Source organism: Oryctolagus cuniculus, chromosome 2, assembly GCF_964237555.1.
Source record: "Oryctolagus cuniculus chromosome 2, mOryCun1.1, whole genome shotgun sequence".
In the NCBI taxonomy this organism is placed as follows: domain Eukaryota; kingdom Metazoa; phylum Chordata; class Mammalia; order Lagomorpha; family Leporidae; genus Oryctolagus; species Oryctolagus cuniculus.
The window spans coordinates 55,954,113-55,976,561 of NC_091433.1; the positions used below are offsets into that span (position 1 = coordinate 55,954,113).

At 45.5% G+C, this 22,449-nt stretch overlaps 1 protein-coding gene and 1 long non-coding RNA gene across 7 annotated transcripts in view; one reads left to right on the top strand and one right to left on the bottom strand.

The window, feature by feature from the left end:
* Window positions 1-263: 263 nt before the first annotated feature.
* On the bottom strand, window positions 264-2,939 carry HAND2 (heart and neural crest derivatives expressed 2). The gene is made up of 2 exons (XM_008249878.4): window positions 2,378-2,939; window positions 264-1,026 (listed from the first exon to the last, which is right to left on the bottom strand). The coding sequence occupies exons 1-2, from the start codon at window positions 2,930-2,932 to the stop codon at window positions 928-930; spliced, it is 654 nt and encodes a 217-aa protein (XP_008248100.2). The 5' UTR covers window positions 2,933-2,939; the 3' UTR covers window positions 264-927.
* Window positions 2,940-3,922: 983 nt separating this feature from the next.
* LOC103345489 (uncharacterized) overlaps window positions 3,923-22,449 on the top strand; it is a 132,544-nt gene continuing 114,017 nt past the window's right edge. For 3 of the 6 annotated variants that reach the window (XR_007913932.2, XR_007913929.2, XR_011386281.1), the window contains exons 1-2: window positions 3,923-4,185; window positions 4,647-4,759. This is a non-coding gene — a long non-coding RNA (uncharacterized lncRNA). Of the gene's footprint in view, window positions 4,186-4,646; window positions 4,760-10,735; window positions 12,754-22,449 lie in introns of those variants that run through there. The other 3 variants (XR_007913934.2, XR_007913920.2, XR_007913933.2) reach the window with 3 other exon arrangements.

Sequence of the window (22,449 nt, forward strand, 5' to 3'; positions counted from 1 at the left end):
GCTGGAGGATACGGAAGGAGCCGCTGAGATAGTGCTCAGGCCCCAGGACAGGATTTCCATAACTCCTGCCTTTAACAGAACCTCCTGGCCCTGCCTGGATCACAGGTCATGCTGATTGATAGGAACTACTGACTCTTTCAAATAAAGTTACAGGCAATTATGATAATTTAGTTTACTTCTGAATATTTTAAATATTATGAAAACAAGTATAACAGCATTGTTTTCAAAACTCCTTTGAGGTATCAACCATTAAAAGATTAGGGTTTGTAAAAAAAACACACACAGTGGTTTATTGAATACTTACAACGTTTACACCTTCAATATTAATTAAATTCCACTTAGTTTTAGAGGACGGAAGTGCACGAAACAAGCAGCTGTTGGAAACATCTTCGAATAAGAGACAACCACAGATGAAAGGCCAGCACTAGATACTGACCCCAATGGAAATGTTAGCGGCCCTGTTTTCTGCTTTGAAATAAAACTTTATAATCCCCAGGAATATTTATATCCAAAGGCCAAGTATTAAACATACACTTCACGTACACACTAGTGTTCGCTGTCTTTATCTGGAAGGGATTAGGTGGCTGGGAATGGGGTAACGCTGGTGTCTACACAGCCAAGAGGAAACATTCACACACAGAGAACCTACGGGACGACGGGATCCCTTACCACGCGCGCGTCCTCTTCCTGTTAAAATATGGAATGCTTTTCTTCAAATATCCATTTTTTTTTTGGAGAGGGAAGCGGGGAGCAGATGCTTCAAAGGGGGACAAAAAGAGGGGGAAGGAAATTGCACATAAATAAACCGGATGATTCCAAATGCGAGAAGTCCTCAGAGCTGAGTGCCGAGGGCTTGCCTGGAGTCCTGGGTGTGTGTCTGGCGCCCTGGCCCCCAGCTCGCTCGCTCTGTCCTCCACCTCTTCTTCCTCACTGCTTGAGCTCCAGGGCCCAGACGTGCTGCGGCCAGCCTGTCCGGCCTTTGGTTTTCTTGTCGTTGCTGCTCACTGTGCTTTTCAAGATTTCATTCTGGGCAGAGAGGAGGCGAGGGTGAGAAGAGTGGAAAGAGACATTCAGAGAGGATACCTGCTTCCAATCTACCCTAGCGCTTCCTGGGCCAAAGGAGAGCTCCAGAGGAACTGACTGGAGACGGGGGTGGCTCCCAGTCCCAGCCCCTGCAGAAAATCTAGGAAGGTCTGTGCTGCCCTAGCTCCAACCAAGGCTTCCAGGCCGAAAGGCTCAACTACCGGATGGGCAAGTTTATAAACAACCGCCCGTTTTCCAGTCGTTTATGGAGAAGCTGGGGGCCCTTTTTTTTTCCCTGACTCCAGATGTAGAGGTGGGAGCGAGGGTTGGCGCTAAATCTGTTTTCTCTGTTTTCAATAGCAAGCCCAGATCCATGCAGTAAGAAAAATGGGGCACAGGCTTGTCCGTCCTGGCCGGGGCCTTTCTCCCTCTGGCCCAGCAGTGCCTCTCCTCCAAGGCCTTTGAAATCTCCCATTATTCTGAAGGTTGCCACCAGTTTAGTTGGTGACCAAAGGACTGAAGGCCCCCAAGATGGAAAACCCAGCAAATGGAGTTATTTTCCAGGCCCTTCTTAGCAGTAGCCCTCTGGGCCCTTGGTAGGAACCCTGACCAGCTGGGTACAATTTCATCTTATTGCTAATAACAACAGCCATGGCAACATTTGCGTTTTTGTTTTAAACTGTACAGGCTCATTCAAATAAAACTAGATATATCCGTGCAGTATACTCATGTGGGAAACTGCATCTATACTTCACAGCCAAAAGCAACACTGGAACTGTATTTTGAAGTCTGGGCCCTGGAGCTTCTTTTATGTGTACCTTTATGTCTTCTGGCCACAGCCATAAGAACAAGCACAAACTCTCTTAGGGCTCATAATCAGGGGCAGCCTCACTCCCAAATGAGACCAACAGTGAAATAATCGGGAGAACTTTTCAGAGACTCATTCTAGAAATATCTGAAAGCAATACCGAACTGGAGGCCAAGGGAAGGCTCTAAAGGTTATGCGGAGTGAGGGTTTCAGGCCGGTGTGATCCGGCGGGGTAGCGGGACCAACGAGGCTCATCCTGGGTGCCTAGGGGAGCAGCGGCTAACCTGGGGGGAAGGTGGCGGGGTGGGGAGGGGGGAGACCACTGGCGCAAAGCATCTCCTAAGATCTCCTCCAGCTGACACCCTCCCCCATCTCCTCTGCTAAGGCAGGAAAGCTTTCCTACCAAAACCTGGTGCAAACACCCCTGGCGCAGGACGCAGCCCCAAAATGTGGGCTCTCATTCCTCAGCCCAACTGGAAAGCTCTAGGGAGCACCGTCCCCGGGAACCTTGCACCTCCAACCTCCCGCCTGCCCCCAGGTACTGACCAGCTCCTTCTTCCTCTTCTCCTCTTTCACGTCTGTCTTCTTGATCTCCGCCTTGAAGGCCTCCGCCTCGCCGTTCTGGTCGTCCTTGGCCAGCAGGTCCATGAGGTAGGCGATATAGCTGGTGGCCAAGCGCAGCGTCTTGATCTTGGAGAGCTTGGTGTCTGCGGGCACGTTGGGGATGCACTCGCGCAGTTCGGCGAAGGCGCTGTTGATGCTCTGAGTCCTGCGCCGCTCCTTGCGGTTGGCGGTACCCCGGCGCTTCACCGGGCGCGGCCCCCCCAGGCCCGGGGGCCCGGCGCCCGGCGGCACCCCCCCGTAATGGGAGTGGTCCAGGCCGGCGGCGCCGCTGGCATACTCCGGACTGTAGGACAGGGCCATGCTGTAGTCGGGGGGCGACATCTCGGGGTGGCCGATGAGCCAGCCGTGGAAGTAGGGGTTCTCCTCGTGGCTGCAGCGGCTGGCGGCGGCGGCGGCAGCTGCGGCGGCGGCGGCGGCAAACGGGTAGCCCTCATGGTGCACCACCGGGTGGTGGGGGAAGCCCCCCACCAGACTCATCTCGCCCTCCGCGCCCCTCCACGCGCCCCAGCGTGCGCGCAGCCCAGCCGCGCCCTCGACCCGGGCCTCGGCTTCGGCGCTCCGCGTCCTCCCCCACCCCCCACCCCCCAAACCCCGGGCGCCCGGGCCGGCTCGGCAGCCGCAGAGGGGGCTGCTGCAGCCCGGGCCCCGGCCCCACTCCTGGCCAGCCGGGCCTGCTTCAGAGGCGCTGCGGCCACCGGCTCCCCATGGGGCGCGGCGAGCTGGTCCCGGCACCGTGCGCCCCCGGCTGCTGCCGCCGCCGCCGCCGCCGCCGCCGCCGGCTCCCGCCTAGCTCCACAGCCCGCGCGCCGGCTCCTGCTTCCCGGGCTGCTGCGCGGAGGCAGAATCCTCTCGTGCTCATGCAAAGGTGCCCGGGCTCCTGCGAGGCTGCTTCGCGGAGTCCCAGGACTCCACGCCGGGGGCGCGCCGCTGGCGCCGAAGCTAACCCAGAATCCGGGGACGAGTCCGAGCCGCGGCTTGGAGGAGCCGGCCCGGCTCTGCAGGGCGGCTGCGGCGGGGTCGACTGCTCTCAGCAAAACGACCTCCGTGCGACCCTCCCCTTCCCGCCTCTTCCCCTCCCCCACCAGCCCGATCTGGGTTCTTGGGCGCTTATTGTTTTAATGAAATTTTTGGTGGTTGTTTTGGTCCTTGAATGTGATTTTAGCTGCGAGTAACGTGTCCACGCTCCTCTCGGGCTCTTTCGATGGGTTTTCAGAGAGGTCTCAGTGCATCCATTTTCTCAGATCCTCTCCTTCTTTCGGGGCAAGGATCTGGGGCCCTGAAGTCGGCGCCCTGCAGCTCCAAGGCAGCGGCTCGGCCTCTCGGAGGGATGTGCGCGGTGGCCTAGGGGGCTCCCGGGCGGCGGCGGCGGGTCTCCTGGGCTGTTCGCGGGAGCAAGCGGATTTTCCCAGCAAGATCTCCATGTACAGCTACATCTTTAGGGCCGCTCGGGTTAATATATGTCGTCAGAGGCTCCTCACGCCAATCCCGGGGCGGCGGGGGCGGCGCCTCGCGTTCTCCGCAATAAAACTTTTTGATGTTCTCGTTGCTAATTGCCGAGGTCCTCTTCCAGGATTGGCTGCTCCCTCATAACCATAAGATAATTAAAACGAAGGGGGGCAGGGTTAAAAAAACTTTTTTATCAGCCAGAGGTTAATGCAAGTGTTTAACAGATGCTTCACTATTAAAATATTTTCCCCCCAAGTCTCAAATATTGAAGAATCTCAAACCAGGTACAGTATCACTGCTCTTTCTTTTCTGGTTAAAAAAGAAAAAAAAAGAAAAAAAGAGAGAGAGAGAGAAAAAAAAGAAAAACCGCAGACAGTTCTTGTCGAAGTGTTTTGTAGGTAACCGAAGCAAGAAGATAAGCAGCGGCCTCGTGCAGTTTGCGTACGGGGCGGGGGGAGGGAGGCCAGGGCAGAGTGGCAGGCGGCAGCGGCCCCCGCTGCGGGGCCGCTGGAGTGGTGGGCGCAGTGTCCGCGGCGAGCGCGCACCGAGCGCTGGCCTTTCCCCTGGCACACGCTGGGAAACGCCCGTTTCGCCTGCTATCTGCGTAACCCACCACAGTATCCCGGTCAGAGCTGGATTGTTTTTTGGGAGAGGTGGGGGCTCCTGTTATTGAGGCCTCTGTTGGAGCTACTGCTGGCGACCTCCGTCCAGCCGGTCATCCACGCTCCCATTTCCCACTCTTCAGAGAGAGCCGCCCCCAGCGAAGACCTTGGCCGGTTTCGAGGTGTGGGCACCTCGGTTCCCCGAATCTGTGGTGTGGCCGCTATCGGTGTTCCCCTGGTTTAACTAGCCTGTTTGGTAAGTAACTGAATATTTTTTACAGCGTGTTCAGAGCTTATTTTCCCGTTTTTATGAACAAACATATAAATATATCTCTGCATTCCTGCCTCCCCCATAAAAGCGGGCATCTGTGGAAAGCAGGTTTAGTGATCGGAGGGGAACCATTAAACGCCCGTTTAAGAGGCAGGCCGGGAGGACGGCTCGTGGATGTTTAGACTGCCGGCCCCGGTGATCTTGAACGCATTAGAACGGAAAATGCATCTCCACTTGTAAGTCATCGGGCCGCGGGGCACCCAGGCCGCGGCGCCCGCGTGGCGTGAGCGTCTGGAGAGGGCTGGAGCGCGGCGCGCGGGAGCGAGGGCCACCGACAAAAGCTGAAATCGCCCCCCGGGGGGCTTGGCCACGAGCAGGGGCTCGTGTGTCTTCGGTGTAGGAAAGGGGTCAGCGGGGGCTGCGTAGGAAGAAGTCGAGGGCACGGTGGACAGAGGCCGGTGCGGGCAGAGGTGACCTGGGAGTGGCCTGTGGGCCCGGCCAGGGTAGCCTAAGGGCAACCAATGACTCCACCTGGGGCATCGCCCTGCCGAGGTAGGCAGGTCTGCCGCAGGCCAAGGAAGGAGCCTCTCGAACGAACGAAGACCCTCCTGTCCTTGCCGGCGGGTTGCTGGCCGCCGACGGTACGGTTGGGGCTGGAAGGCCAGGTCAGCCTGCATGGAGGGTGTGCAGCTCCAGGGCAGCCCAGAACTCGGGGCCCGGGCTCTGCCGGTCGCTAACCTTGGAGCTCTGGGCTGCAGCATTGGGAAATACTCGGATTTGCCGCGGCTGTGCTTTAGGAGAAGGGAAGAAACACGTGAAGGATGTAAAAATCCAGGCTGGGAGTCTGCAGGACCCGTTTTTTTTTTTCCTTTGGGTGAGAGGAAATTTTCCTGGGATCTCCCAGCAGAACATCTTAAGGCAGAGAACGGGATGAAAGCAAGCTCCTTGGTAAGCTCCAGGAGTTTGCGTAGGCTGGGAACCAAACAGCGACCTCGGTTGGGTGGGTTTGCCGTTTTCAGCACAAGGAGAATCTTTTAAAGACCCGGTTCTCCAAGGAGAGAATACAGGTAGTGTGTTTACATTTTCACAGGGAAGCAAACCCTGAATGTGTAAATACTGGTAGTCCAATCCCCTGAAATTTGATACATTTTTAAAAGTCTGTTTATAAAAACAGGTTTAGGCCTTGGGAGCAGGTAGACAAAGCAAGATGGTTGGGTCAAGGGAAAGTAGTTGGTGACTGTTTTCAGATCTAGAGTTTTGGGGATTGAAGGGAGGGAGAAAAATCAAAGGAGGGCTGGGTTGGGGACCGCAATGCTCCGTTCACCAGAGATGAGTGGCTTCTCTTGCAAAAGCTTCAGAACTCACCACTGTTAGCCTTTCTCATGCTCTTTTAATTGAAACAAACAAAAAAATGGGTGAATCACTTCATGGCTCCAGATGGCATCACAGTGATAAAAGAAATGGACAACATGGGACAGCAAAAGTCGTAAAAGATCTAATCTGAACATCAGTTCTCACTGACAGCATCATTATCAGTTAATTACCACAGTCCAAGGGTCTAAGGCCTCACGTATCTCAGAAACCCAAACCCAGGGGCTATCATCATAGAAAGGCAGGCCTGCAGGAGGCCTGGAGAGAGGGGACAAACAGTGAACTCTAGGGGTATGCACACATTGCAGTAACTGACTCTTGGAGGCAAAACTGGCCTTGACTGACTGAGCTCTCCCAGGTGCATCTATTTTTTTCCTTTCTGTGTCCTTTGCCGTGTTGTACTCCAGGTGTCCCGCGATGTTGAGTCCACCAGGCACTTTGAAAAGCTGCAAAACCAAGATGCCATGTCAAGCTTGCCCTTCATTGAGGTGGCCTGTACCTCTAGGAGTGGTTATGGAGGAGAAGTTGGTGCTGGTGATGAGGGACAAAGAGAAGGAAGGAAGGGAAAAGGCTACAGTCCCAGCTGCATCAACCTGGGAAACCCACCCCTGCCTGGGCTGTAACAGTGTGGCTTCTGCTGTGCTGCTCTCCAACCCCGCTATTGCCTACAATACTCAGTGGGCTCAGGGAACTGAGACAGTGCCAACGGAGGACCCGCCTGGGAATCCACAGCAGGCAGCCTAGTGAGGGAACTTGTCTGCTTCGATGGGAGGCTGGGGATTGCACTGCTGCAATCCTCAGTCCCTGGATCCGAAGGCTGCTTCACGGGGCAGTAGCCTGGGTTTGGCAGGGTCCTTGTGATGCTGCTCCGTGGTCTTCCTTGTGGCTGATGGTGTCCCTGCTGTGCTGCACATTGTGTCTGCACACAGCCACTCGCAGAACCCAGAACCCGATTCAAACAGCTTTTTGCGCCCACGTCTGTTGTCTCCTTCCCTTCACTCCCACTATTTCCCCTGGAGAAAATTCAAAGAGCCCGAGGAGAAGCTGAGCACTCCCTTGCAAACATTTTGGTCTTGTGAGATATTACTTTTAAAAATCAATCTGGTTTAAACTAAATATTTTTTTTAAACTTCAATCTGTTTTTAGGGGAAAATTCAGATCTTTTGAGGTATTTATTATTTCAAAGGCAAGAGCAGTTTTGTATCTTGTGTTTTGCTCATGAGAACTCAAAATAAACTGGACCTGAAAAGAACCAGGCCAGAGGCCATAAACACACATTTTATATTTACAGGAATTATGGCTCAGTTCCCTTCGTCATCTTCGAATCTCATTTTACCTTATTTTCCTAACCTCGTAGAAGTGATTCTGAGCGTTCCCTTCAGTAAGTACCACACTGTTATATAAGGCAAGCTGAGAACACGCTAAGAACCCCAGAAAGAGCATCAAGCCTGGAAGGTGACAGAAAAAGCAATATGTTCCTGAAGGGGTAGTCTCAGCCCTGCCTGCTGTGAGGACAGTGCTGCTGGCGACACACTGATGACTCTGTCCTGAGGTGGGAGTCACCTAGTCCTAGGAGGTGTGGGATGTGTATCTGAGTGGCAGTGGGAGCTTCCTCTTTCTGGGTTTTTTCTTGGTTTCTTTTTGGGAAATGGTTGTCTACAGATTGGACAAGTGACAATAGCTCCAGAAATGTGGTGGTGCTCAAAGCAGACAAGGCAGAATCAAGTTTGGTTGGAATTTTATGTCTATTTCAAAAATGAAGGGCATGAAAAGCCGCCTTCCACTCTTTATTTCTTTATTTCTTCTGAGCAAATTCTTTTTGGATTTTGGAGGTGGGGGCAGGGTCTTTGGGCGAAGGAGTTCCCTTTCCTCCTCCTTCCCATCCAGAGCAGATCTGTGGAGCTAGAAGGGGGAGGTACTGCCCTGCTGGCTGCAGAGGGGCTGACTGGGAATTAATTAAGTCTGGAAGTGAATATTCAGGTTGAACTGCAAATTCAAAGGAGCAGTGGAGAAAATCAGGACTCTTCCCTGCCTGTACATTTCCCCCCTGCTCTCTCCACTCCCTTGTTCTTTCCCTTCCTCCTTTGCCATTTGTCCTCAAACGTTTGGATCTACAAGGATTTTTTTTCCCCTGTTGCTGAACCTTAGACTGATGTGCAAGAATGAGATACTGGTTCATCTTTAAGTCCTTGAAGAAAAATCTTAATGTCTAGTATTACAAGCTTCAGGTTTTCCATTTTCCCCAAATAATCGATGACTAGATCCCCACATTAAGTGGTAGATAATCTTACTGCTCTGGAGCATTTTCACTGATAAAGGAGAACTAACTACTTTGCCAGGCATTCAAGTCTGTCTGTAAAGCTAAAATATTTGTTCAGAATAAAGGAAACCTATGACAGTGTTGTGAAGATGCCCCATCTCAGGCACCATGAGGTGTGTACATGGGAGGTGATAAATCTCATCTCTGTGAATCTTTGCTAATTTGTAGTAATGCATAGGGTTAGAGCAAAAGTAGCATAAGATAAAAATGCCTCCCACAGGATGTATGCTGAATATTCATCCACATTATTGTTTCAAGCAAATTGCCTACACAAAGCAATATTTTCTTCTTAACTGGGAGGAAATATTCAATATCCACTTCAGATTGTCATTGTGATTTTTCATATATACTCCATGAAAATAGAAAGGAATAGACTCAACTAGTATGCAGTGCAAATCTGGTGTTCTGAATAAAATATGAGCACAAATCACAACGTAAACTATGGGGCATTGGAGAAACCATTTATGTGGCCGAAATATTTGCTTGTGACTTGAGGTGGGGGTGCATTCCCAGATCTCACCGCAGTGTTGGTCACATTCCTGGGAAGCCCTGTTTTGTGGTTTCCTTTGCAAATTCACGGAGATGGATTCCTTTAACTCTGACAGTTTCTTCCAAATCTTTCCTACATTCTTCTAGGGCCTTTTCTTATAGACAAGGGACTTGAGCCAGGATGGTTAGGTTTCAGGTTAACAAAAAGAAACACTTTTATTGTCAATATTAATGGCAAACCTCGATTTTTACAAGGCTTGGGTTTAGCAGCATGAGCAGATCAAAAGCAGCTTGGCTTGATTTCTCCATATTCTCTGGAGCTTAGACAATTAACTGCAATTTTGCTGCTAACGAAACAACACAAAAAGTTAGTTACAGAAATGTTAAAGTTCATCTTTTAGCAGAGATGTTAACCTGTGTGCAACATATCAGAATTTCATAAATTTATCCCCGGATCTTGAATTGAGTTTTAAAAAGAAACTCCTCAAGAAAGTGTTGCATGAACAGTGTCCTCATTTGCAATGGCGAGATCTGTTTCAGTGTGTGCAGTACACCCTCGCTCTCTGGCTGGCGGTGTAAGGATCCGGCAGACTGAGGTCTCCCTGGTAATTTGGGTACACCGAGTCTCCAGTTAATGATAGATAATCAGCCTTTGGGTCATTCGGTCATTCTCTTATTACAAACTCCTCCTGCTCTCTCTGATCTCCTTTCAAACTAAATTTCACACAAACAAATAAAGCAAGACAGGGACAAGTTCTTAAAAAAAGAGGGAGAAATATTAGAAACTCCTGATACAGAACTCTAAACAAGGAAAGGCAAGCTAAAAGAGGATAGGAAAGAACATCTTATCAAAATGAACATGTTGTGTACAAAACATTAAAAGAAAAGGCTCTGGTTTCTGTTAAAGTGACAGAAAATTAAAATAAAAATAATTGCAGGCAGAAAAGTTATAATATAAACAGAGAAGGCAGGATGCTTGCTGGGAATGCGCAGCACTAGGAGGCTAATTTGTTGTTACAGATTATATATCTGCATCATGATTGGAGAGACGCTACTTTGTTCCATATTCCAGAAGAGAATGGTTTTCTTTTTAACATTTGTGTGAGTGCCCACTTAACACAGGCCAAAACCTCGAGGAACAACAACAACAAAAAATAAATAAATAAAAAAAGGAATTGCATTCTGCTTGCAAAGCATCCAACTTCAAACGAAGCAATTGGTTGCTTACGGAAAAAGCAGAATTCCATTCAGAATGCATTTGGAGACTTCCCTAAATCACTGTGACTGATGCTTTCTTATTTTGCTGACAGAAAGCAAAGTTCATTCTTAGGAACCTACAGCTGAAACCAGTCTTCCCCACTCCCTGGGGGTTTTCGTTTCCCCAGGCTACAGTTGCCCATGACTTTAGAAAGGCAAACTTCAGATTGGCCAAGGTGCATCTCAGACCAGATCCCTTAGGAAGACTTGAGAAGGTGTGGCTCTGGCAGTAAGGAGCTCGGGGCGAGAGCGCCCCTAGTGCCGCTTTCCTGTTCTGCCCTTGACGGTCCAGTTTGGTCTAAGCTCAGGATCCCCAGTGCATGCCATCCCCAAACCTTAGGTTTCCACTCTTAAGAGGGATCGTAACTTTGGCTTAGGGCTTGACTAACCCCCCAATTCTCCAAGTCAGAGAGGCAGCTGGAAGACAGTAGCAGGTAGGTGAAAGTGTCAATTCCACATTTTCCCCAAGGGTGGGTCTATCTGCCTCCAGTGTTGGAGAATCCACACCTCTTTGTTTCTTCTAGGCCCAGACTAAATGCCACCTCCTCAGGGAAGCCTTTCCAAGATATTGCTCTCGATCCTTGCCTCCCCGGATCAAGTCTTTGCTGAACTTTCTGGTGCTTGCACTCACATTCTCTTTGGCAGATCTCTGTCGCCTCTGTGACTGTGCCTGACTCCACAGCTCCATCAAAAAGGTGCTTAACCAGCTCGTGTAAAAACAGACAATTTCGAGAAACCGGGAACATTCTAAGTACCCCAGTTGCAATGGGATTCATTGCCTGTATTCTTAATGCGGTTACAAAGGATCACCTGGGTCAGTCTGGCCCCTCGGTGCGACCACCTCCAAGGCCCTGCGCCAAGGAGCCGAGGGTCGGCTCTCCACAGACAAGCTGCCCCTGTGTGTAAGGCTTCGTTTCCCCTTAGGAACAGTGGCGGCGACGACGCGAACCTCTGTGTGTGGAGGCTGCAGGAGATGAGTTTAAGGCGCCCCTGAGAGAGAGGCTCCTGATCCGTGGGTGCGCTCAATAAATATTCACGTACTTTCTCTTCCCGCCTCTTTGGTTTTGTCCCACTCTTCCAGCTGCCCGAAGGACCAGCTCCACAGCGACGGGTGCCAGCCCCAACAGGTGTGTCCTTTCCGCGCCGCTCGCCGATCCGCACCGGCCCGCCTTGGTGCCTCAGTGCCCCCGCGAAACCGCGACTCCGCGGGCATCGCCTGGGCCTCGGCCTCTGAGGACGGAGGGCGCTGCAGAGCTACATGCGCACAACTGGGGGTCGGGGGCGCGGCCGGAGCCAGCGCCCCGCGTTTACACCGTCTGCTCTTCAGCCGCGGAGAGGCCTGCGGGGTCGTCCCCTCCAACCTGGTTAAATTCTCGTTGTGGTGCTCCCCTCGCCCTCACCCCATCCCTTAAGGTTTCCGACGCGGATAAGGCGGGTGTTCAGTGCTGCTGGCCGGGTGAGGTCGCCGCTCCGGGCGGGACGCAGCCCCGGCTCGGTCCAGTCCATCTCCGAGAACTTTTCGCCTGAGGCGGGCAGGAAGGGGTTAACCGCGCCCCTCTCCCACTTTCACCTCGGAGCCCCTAGTGCTGGGCGAAGGCCACTGCTTCCCTCCTGAGGTCTCATTAGGGAAACCCTCACCGCTATTTTCAACATTTCCTCAATCAAGTGCCTTTAAATAGAGCTGCACAAACAAATTGGCGGCAAAAGCGTAGATCTTGTCACGATTGAGACCAATCCAATATTTCAGCCTTGTTTGCTTTGCAATTACGGGTTGGCTTGTGGCTGCGGTGCCACCGGGGCCAATCTGCAGCCGGCGGCTTTCTCCTCTGCACCTTGGGCGGGTGGAGGAAGCGACCCGCGCGGAGCCACTGCGGGGACCGGAGAGGGTGGCGCAGGGCAGGTGACACGCGGCCGCGTTTTTTGTGCGTGGGAGCCGTCGCCAGACCCCAGTGCCAAGGGCGCGCAGAGCAGCGCGAAAGGGGAGAGCCCGCGCCGCTGAGGCACACGCCGCGACGGCAATAAAGCTGCACTTCGCACATGGAAATCAGTGTTGCGTCTTTACTGGCTTCTCCTCTGCACCCCTCCCCCGCGTGCCCCTCTATCCCGTGCCGCGTTGCATTTTCCTTCAGTGTGGCTTAGCGGTTACTGGATTTCTCCTTCTCCCTCGCTGTGAAACTGCTAACATGATTTGTTATATTTTCCATAGCTGCTTATTCTTGTTTGACTTTTTGTACAAAGTCCCTTTAAATCTGCTGCAGGACGGGTAACGCTCCAAGCCCTTTGGATGGGCCCCTGCAGGCGTGTGGCTGCCCCCTGCCCACTTTTAATTCTTTCGGGATAGCTCTTCTGTGTAAATCATTCCCTGGGTGCCTCCATCGGTCATCGCGCGGGCCAGCCCAGTTTCTATCAGCGGAACAGTAGTTAACTCAAATCAGGTCTTAAGCCTTCTGTTTCACAGACAATTAAATCTTGGCTGCTGTTTAACAAAATTGTAATATTTACTCTGCTCTATACCGTGGAGCACTTTTAAAGTAAAAAGCACACACACACAAATGCTACATTTCAAAAAGAAAATATGCTAATAAATCTCTTTTTATGGATTCTCTCTGCATAAGTGGAAACAACATGATTTAAATCCCCAACACCCCACCCCCTTTAGAGGCACAGCTGAAGTTATACAGATACTGTCTTCCACAGGGTCCCCATCTTCCGGGCGGGCGGGGGAAGCTCCTGCAGTTATTACATTCAACTCAGCTTCAAAGGTTTCCCTCCCCACCCCAACCCATATGATAGGTAAGAGGGATTATCATATGGTAAAATTTTAAACGTGGAATCTATTTCTCATGTGGATTCAAGACACAGAGGTGTGATTTCATATTACTTTCTAAATGAATATTCATTTTCTCCTCTGTCCATTTCTGAAGGAATGGGAAGTTGAGGCAGAGAAATTTTTTTTTATGAGACTCTGGAGTATGTACTAAAATATACTTCTTTATTTTTAAAGAATGTGTAAGGTGTAGACCTACATTTGTTTGCTGGTTGTCATAAAACAAATTCGTAGCCATTTGATCCAATAGGCAAACTACTACATTTAACTTTTTTTTTTTTTTTTTTTTAGTTTATAGTTCAACTTGGGTTATATCTTCACTAGGATCATCCTCCTATTATAATATTTTGGTTCTCAATCTTATTTAAAGCAAATTTCAGAAGTGATTGTTTCATAAAATTGTGCAATAATAAAGCCACAGAATAGTATTTTAAATCCTTATGGTCATGCATACTCATGTATCTTTCACACACAATTTGCTGGCTAACTGACTGCTTTAGGAAGTCAAGCGCTAAGAAGCTAAAGTAGCTAGAAAGAATTCATAAGAATAATGTTTTCATAAAAAAATTGGTCTGGCATATTATTCAATGCACAAATTAGAATACTACTTTCATGTGTGTTAATGCTTAACAGTAAAACTGCTAGAGTGTCTTAACCATTAACATGTTTTACCACTCCACTTTCAAATGGGTGATCTCAGATAATTATGAAGATTTTGATGTTAATCCCACATTAAGTGAACAAGTATTATAATAATCTTAAAGCATTATTATTCTCATATAAATGCCAACAAACACAATTGTAGAGGGAACACAATTACTTTTTATCTGACATTATCCTATAAGAATATGGCCATATTCATTTCTTTGAAAATCAGAGCAGTTTTCAATTACTTTTTAAACAGAACTTTTTTCAACATAGCATTTTGCAATGCCTATAAACCACAGCAACTTGATACTGACAGATACACATTTTTCCTACATTATTATTCATTAACCTCTTTGGAAACTCACTAAAATAGAATAATACTCAAAAATATAAACACATAAAGAACAATTATTAGGTTCTACATATTTATTTAGGTAAGCCAATATTATTAAATTAAAAACATGTGCCTGGCATATAAATGCTTCTTTAGGAATTCTTTTTTGGATGAACAGTCATTTTTTAACCAACTCAGATTTTCAAATACTGATTTTTCACTCTGAACAGGCCTTGCATTGTTTTCAACAGTAGCTCCTGGAACAATATCGTTCTTAGTATTTTAGACTTTCAAACAACAATTGGAATTGGATAAATGCTTTCAGCTGGGAGTACTTTCCTAATACCTCTGTAGGTAATAGGAGTGTCTATTTGTATTGGGTGACAAACGGACACTGTCCTGGACAAACTGCCTACATTCTACAGAATCTACTGGAAAATAGTTTTTCTGTGTGATTGCTTGTGGTTCATCCAAAAAAAATTCTATTAAAATTTTAAAGTAATGTTTTTCTAATTATATTTGTAAAGTGATGACTTAAAGAGATATATAAAAATTAGGCAGGAAGAATGCAACAAACATGCAGCAACAAAATATGAAGAAATTTGCTTGAGAGAGTCTAGCAGGAGAATAGCTCTACATAACCTAATAGATTGTTGTTGACTTTCCCGGTTCAATGACTTTAAAATTGAGTTTCTCCTTGATAAAGACACTCAACCAAGGAAATATGTGTAAATTTTTGTATTTCAGAAAATATTAGCCTATTGTGATTTTAAATATTAAATTAAAATATAAACACCTTTAATTATTGGGCCAGTGTTCTTTCTAAAAGAACGTGTGGTATAAAAATTAATGTCAAATTTTCTTCAAATACAGTTTAAACTGGAATGATAAAGTGTATCCATGACATAATTTCCATAAACCCCAACTTGTCAAGAAAGAAGTGCAAAAGTTTTTTTTGGGAAAAACTGGGCAGCTTAACTGTTGTTAATCTAGGATAAATAAAGCAGGAAACTGCCTCCTTACATTCTCAGTAATTTTTTTTCTTTCTCTTCCAAACGTTGTCAAGTTCTATATATCTTGTGCTATTCAAGTAAAGATGATGTCAGTAATAAAATTATAGAATGTAATAAACTATTTTTCACTTTATTATAAAATCTATGTATTATATTGGATGATATAATTGCTTAGTTGTTTTAGCATTGAATTTTTCTTTTTTTCAAATAGAATAATATTTATGAAACTCTTACAAAGATAACTATGGTGGCTCATTAAAAGTAGTCATGGTGGCCGGTGCCACGGCTCAATAGGCTAATCCTTTTCCTGTGGCGCTGGCATACCGGGTTCTAGTCCCTGTTGGGGTGCTGGATTCTGTCCCGGTTGCTCCTCTTCCTGTCCAGCTCTCTGCTGTGGCCCGGGAGTGCAGTGGAGGATGGCCCAAGTGCTTGGGTCCTGCACCCACATGGGAGACCAGGAGAAGTACCTGGCTCCTGGCTTCGGACCAGCCCGGTGCGCCGGCTTCAGTGCGCTGGCTGCAGCGGCCATTGTGGGGTGAACCAACGGCAAAGGAAGACCTTTCTCTCTGTCTCTCTCTCTCACTGTCCACTCTGCCTGTAGGGGGAAAAAAGTAGTCATGGTTATGAAGTGGCATGTGAGTCTGCAACTTTTATTTTACACTCCTTTTAAAATCATAACCTGGGTATTTACAATGGGGATATCCAAGAAAAGAAACACAAGGATCCTTAACGTACACAACCAAGAACTACAATCTTTTAGAAGTTGCTCTCAGAAAACATTCTCTATCAACATTTCCATTCCTTTTTTTTTCCCTCTGCAATACCTCCACCTGCTATAATTTACTAAAAAGTCAAGGTATTAAGAGTGACTACTACAACTAAATGGGTTTTTCTCTGTTTGCATACATTAATATGGTTACATTGATGATTGAAACGTTCACTCAGCTGTCCTGGCATTTTCTCTCTTTTGTTAATTATCTGAATATTTGGAAAAAACTGGGTGATGTACCTCCATTGCCTTGCATGCTAGAAGTTTTAACTTACAGCCTCAGATTCCTCAGAATACATAGTAAGCCCTATACATTTTATTGTACTGTTACTTAGCTCTGCTTCATATCAAAAGAATCGAAAGCAGTTGCTTTAAGAATAGGTAAGAATGAATTTTTCAAAATTTGTTTAGAAAAATAAGTCCTGTGATACAATTGTAATTTACTTTTGATGTTTAGTACATCAGTGATGTGTTCTGGTCAATATTTTGATTCCAAGGGAAGTAAAATCACATTTTAAATGGGAAAGCTTTTTAACATTAATTTTGCTGTCAAGAAATCTTCATGATATTTCGTAAGGCTGCTACTGTGCATGTAAAGCAGCATAACAGAGTGAGGAAGGGCAGGGTCTCGAAGTCAGGGACACAGTTTTGAATCTTGACTACGACAGTTATCAGCTGTATGGTCTTGGGATAATTGTTTAACCATGGTCTGCTTCAGTTACCACATCTGGAAAGCATGGATAATAATTGTAAACTGTCACATTGTCATGGTGAACATTTAGCGAGATGATTCACGTGGAGCTCTTGGTAGAGGGTTTGGCACAGAATAAGTGCTAAATAAATGTCAGCCATTCTCCTTGGCATTGCTCTACACTGTTAGAGTGGCACACCACAGCTAGCTTCCCAAGAGCCACTAAGTGTGGGGATGTTGACAGCCTGCGCACTTCTTGGAGATTTGCATGAGGAGCTGCATTGCCTACAGACCTCAGGGTTGACAGGATAAAGACAATGGCTTCTGGCTTCCTTTGGAGGCTCTGGAAAGTAATGGGAAGATGGCTCTAGTGATAGCAATCATAGCAACCCACCAGAGTGTGGACGTCTACTTTTATTCCATCTTCATCTGTGGAATGGTTGGTTTGTGCCAGACACTAAGGTCTAACTAGGGAATATAATATCTTAAAGAAATAGAATAAATACCTAAATCACTGTTTTTGTGCTCCAGCATTGCAACATTTTAAGCACAAATATATTTATTTGCAAACTATGCATCTGCACTTCTTTACAGATACATTGCTTACATTTTACATTTATGCTAAAATAAACTAAAAAGGGTAAGTTATAGAATAATTAGATAATAGGTTTAAATATTTTGCCATAAGATTCAACCTCATCGGCAGTAGGCATAACCCACATTTCAAATAGTCTTATTTGTTTAAAAACACTTTGGCTAATTTATTGTTGAATTCAGGTTATCAGTGTCTGCTTTGTTTTGTGGCTGATAAAAGCCTTTACTTATGAGGAGGAACAATGTTAGTTCTGTCACTTTCTTGTTCATGATATCTGCCCACATTCTTTGCATTATTAATTGAAGATCCTTTGCAGGAATTTTTTAAAGCCCCTTGTCCATTTGGAGAAGGGTAGTTTAGTTAAAACTGGATTAATAATCGGCTTCCACCTCACTGAGTCAGATAAATTTGTAATATATCTCATTCTTGTATACTTACGAGTGAGCTGCTATCAACCCCTCTGCCTTCATGATCTCCGGCTGCCTTGGGGGACATATTATGTCCTCAAGGCAGCTGTTGACATAGGACCAAGCCAAATTGTTGGTGCCAGTGGTTACATTCAGTATTAGTGTACTCATTTCTGAATGTTCATATGAAAACAACAATAAAAAGAATTTTTTTTTGACAGGCAGAGTGGACAGTGAGAGAGAGACAGAGAGAAAGGTCTTCCTTTTCTGTTGGTTCACCCCACAATGGCTGTTGTGGCCGGCTCGCTGTGGCCGGTGCACTGCACTGATCCGAAGCCAGGAGCCAGGTGCTTCTCCTGGTCTCCCTAGTGGGTGCAGGGCCCATTGGGCCACAGCAGAGAGCTGGACTGGAAGAGGAGCGACCGGGACAGAATCAGGCGCCCCGACTGGGACTAGAACCCAGGGTGCCAGCACCGCAGGTGGAAGATTAGCCTATTGAGTCGCGGCGCCGGCCAAGAATTTCTAACATAATCTTCCATAATTCCATTCTTTTGGGCACATGTTTGGCTAGACTCAGAAGGCATTAAAGTTTCTTTTTCTACCTTTTTATTTCATTGAGGAATGAATGTGACACTTTGGTCTAACTGGGGAATATAATATCTTAAAGAAATAGAATAAATACCTAAATCACTGGACCTTTTTTAGTTTTTGTTTTCAATAATTTGCCTTACTCTATTTACCATACAATATTACAGCTATTCACTGTTTACAAATCAACTTCACACATTTCTTTCGTTTCTTTCTCTGTAAGGTAGATAAAGCAGGTCTGGCTCTGTCCTAAAGATGGAAAAGATGAATCATCAGTGGCATTTTTGGAGACATGAAGTGACTGTGCAAATTCATACAATTTTAAGCAGAAGAGCTGGGTTTGAACTTGTATTTTAAATCAATATTATGCTATTTTTGTTTTGTCATGTTAATTAAATTTTTAAAAACTTCGTTTGTTTTTTAAAACATCTATTTAAGAGGCAGAGAGGGAGACAGACTGACAGAGCGAGCTGCTTCTGCTGATTCAAAACTCAAATGCTTGCAGGGCTTGGGGTTGAGGGTGGCCAAATCTGAGAGCAGGCACCCACTTACTTGAGCCATCACCTGTTGCCCACTGGAGTCTCCATTAGCAGGAAGCTGGAGTCACGAGCTTGAGCCAGGTATGAACCCAGGTACCCCAGTATGGAACATAAGTGTCTTGATCACTAGGTCAATGGCTGCCCCTGTTCACTAACTTTTATATATACATATATATATATATATATTTAATATTTATTTGAAAGTCAGGGTTACACACACACACACACACACACAGAGAGAGAGAGAGGCAGAGAGAGAGAGAGAGAGTTCTTCCAGCCAGGAGCCAGGAGCTTCCTTCAGGTCTTCCAATGACAGTCTAAGGGCCCAAGGATGTGGGCCATCTTCCACTGCTTTCCCAGGCATAGCAGAGTGTTGGATTGAAAGTGGAGCAGCTGGAACTCAAACCGGAGCCCATATGGGATGCTGGCACTGCAGATGGCGGCCTTACCTGCTTTGCCACAGCACTGGCACCTCACTAACTTAAAACAATATTCATATTCATCTGAATCAAAGGGAGACAGAACTATAAAACTGAAGAGAAGTGATGGTTCCAAGTGGTGCTGGGAATGAATTAAGAGGAAGCACATATATCGGCATATATAAGAATCAAACAGAGTAATGTAGAGGAAAGGAATTAGCATTTAGTGACCACCTATTATATCCTATGTTCTTTACACACACTATCCTTTTAAGATAGTTCTTAAAGTGGTAGAGTTTACGTAAAGAGATATTGAGGTTCAGAAGTGCTAAATAAGTTGACTTTAAGTTGTGGAGTTGAAGCCAACAAAAGTTGAAAATTAAAATAATACACATACTTTAAGCTTCCAGGTCATGCTAACGTAACAAAACAGATTATGTGTTAAGGTCTTCTCACTAGTATTTTTTTTCCTAAATTGGATCTCTAGCTTGGGCTGAAATGAACATGACAAAACCAAATGGTGATGTGGATGCAGAGACATTGGATTACTCATGCACTGATGATGGGAATGTACAATGGTACAGCCTCTGAAAGACAGTTTCAGAATTTCTTTAAAAACTAAACAAGCTTCTACCCTATGACCCTGCAATTGTACTTCTGAGCATTTTTCTTAGTTAAGTGAAGAGTTAAGTTCACACAGAATGTTGTTTATGAGAGCTTGTAATAGCTTTATGTACGATTGCCCCAAACTGGAAAAACCCAGAAGTTCTTCAATGGATGAACACACTGGTAACCATTCTTTTAACATTTAAGAAAGTAATATTAATCATGGTACATCTATTTCATACTGGTATGGGATACTACTCAATAATACAAAGGAACAAATTACTGATAAATGGTACAACCTGATTGAATCTTTAGGGAAGGGTCACATACTGTCTGGTTCCATTTATATTACATTCTTGAAATGACAAAATTAGAGAAATGGAGAAAAGAGGAGTTAAGGAATTAAGTGGAAGGAAGTGAGGATGGCTATGAAAGAACAAGAAAAGGAGTCCTAGTGACAATGGAAATGTTCTGTATCTTGGCTTTATCAGTGTCAATTTTCTGGTTGTGATATTATACTACAATTTTTCAAGATGTTAGCATCAGGAGAAATGGGGAAAGGTTGCCTGAGAGCTCTATTATTTCTTATAATTGTATGGGAATTTATGATGATCTCAAAAGCTTATTAACAAAGTCAACTGATCTTCAAGGAATTCAGTTCCATGCCTTCCAGAACTGGTTTGAAAACAGGAGCAGAATGAGATTGAGAATAAGACTTATAACCTTAAGAATGATCTTTAATACATTACTCAAGATCTTCTGAATTTTGCCTTCTGCTTTTTATTATGATTGTAATGTATTCTCACTGCTATTTTGGGGAAGAAGAAAATAGCCACCTCTCTGTCATAGGACTGCTTTTCATAGAAGTCTTAAATCCATCAGCTGACAGATTTATGTATTAGAAGATGAAACTAGATTCCATTATATCTGATTGTCACAATTTATTTTTAAAGATGATCAGGGAAGTTTTTATTACCCTTCTCATCTCCTCCTGACTTAATTTTCTTCTTCTCTGTCTTATTCTATTTGAACTTGTATTTTCTCATGTTGTACTATTTCACCTAAAGTAAGTGCACATCTGTAGATTAAATTATAATGCCATTCTTAAAATGAGAAATATAAATATATATTGAATTTATACACAATATCTTCTTGCAGTATGCTTGGATAATATTTTTATAGAAGAGTAGTGAAGCTTATAAATGTTACTTAAAACATTTACTGGTGATTTGTTGAGAAGATAGAGTCACAGCACTCTTAAAGGGTGGGCCACCAGCAGCCACAGGGCCTTCTGTGGAACGCCTGACAAGGCTGGGGAGTGATTTAGTCACTGCAGAGGAGCTGCTGTCATGACAAATAGGGGTTAAATTGTGAGAATTTCAGGACGTATTTTGGGGAAAGATTAAATAAATCAGGGGACTTGCTGACAGCAAATAGTATCTTTGAGTGGCTGATGTGAAACACAGAATCAGAGAGTTGAGATGAATCCCAGGTGGTCGTTGGGAGCTGGAAAAAGTCCCAATGAGATGACTGGCTGAGACTAGGTTTCATTTCAGCGCCATTAAGTAATCTTTAAGTAATGCTTTATTAGTTTTTTCCCCAAGAAAAGATTATGCTGAATACATGGTGGAATTAAGGTATGCTAATATAGGCAGCATTTTATTTAAATGATTTCTCTAAGAGTAGGATTAGATGACCCTAAAACTTCTTCAAGAAGCTTAAAGTGCGTTAAATTCATAGCTGTCAGAATGAAAAATATTTTTTCTCCAACAACACATTTAAGCTCTTATTCTCTTACAATAAGGAATAATAAATTTTATTTAAGGATGTCATTTGGTAGATATGGAAATGAGGCATTTTGTTTTTCAACTAGCTTGCAGTGGAATGAGAGGTGTCAAGGTGAGAGATTGGGACCAGAGTCTGGAAAAAAAAATCACAGAACAGATGGGCATTTCCAGGTGCTTACCAAGAGGAAGTGCCTTGGAGGGCAGGGGGTGTGAAACAGGTGAACACCAGGAAACAGAAATCCTTAGTTTCGTGTCTAGTTAGGAGAATTTAGTATGGCTGGTTTACCTCATTTTATAGTTTCTTCTGACCAAAAAGACCAAGGAAAAGCAAAAAGGAAAAACAATCAATTTGGAAACCAGCAACAGAATAACCAGAACTTGAAAATGAACCCAAACAAAAATTGGGCTGATTTTATGAGATTGACTTGGAGTCAGGAAAAGAATGATACACTTCTGAGAGGAAGAAAGAGATCATCAAAGCCAAGAGAAGCTCAAAGTGGGGTTTAATAGCAGCTATCACATTGCAGCCGAGCCTCAGCCACTTCTGATGCAGCTGTTTCAGTTTAAGATGTTGCCATTCCTGTTCCACTTACTCAGCCCTTCCCGGTGACCCAAGTACACATGCCCAGGCACGTAGGCCCCGTTAGATAACTGTAAACCCTGCAGAGAGTTCCTGCAAGGGCAGGGGAAATGGAAATGATGAAATCCAATATAGCGTTTAGCTGAATCACCTTCTGAGGTTAAGCCCACTGAGCAATTAGGAATATCAGGAATCTCCTTGTACCTGTCAAGATCACACTGATGATTTTGTGCAAATTATATATGTAGGGAAGTTGTTTTTTATGCCTGATAGTAATAGGCTTTGGCTAGTAACTTGGGTATAACTTATTTTTTTTTAATATTAAAGGCAAGAGTGCTGATAACATTTTCACTTTGGAGGATTGTTTCAAACATTTCAAAACATTAGGCTTTTTGGATAATTCATTTTTTTGAATAGTGAACTTTTGTCTTTACA

Coding starts and splice junctions, on each gene's coding strand:
- HAND2 (XM_008249878.4), bottom strand. CDS start 2,932: ATGAGTCTGGTGGGGGGCTTCCCCCACCACCCGGTGGTGCACCATGAG. Junction 1,027..2,377: donor AGAAGAGGAAGAAGGAGCTG/GTCAGTACCTGG, acceptor CTCTCTGCCCAG/AATGAAATCTTGAAAAGCAC.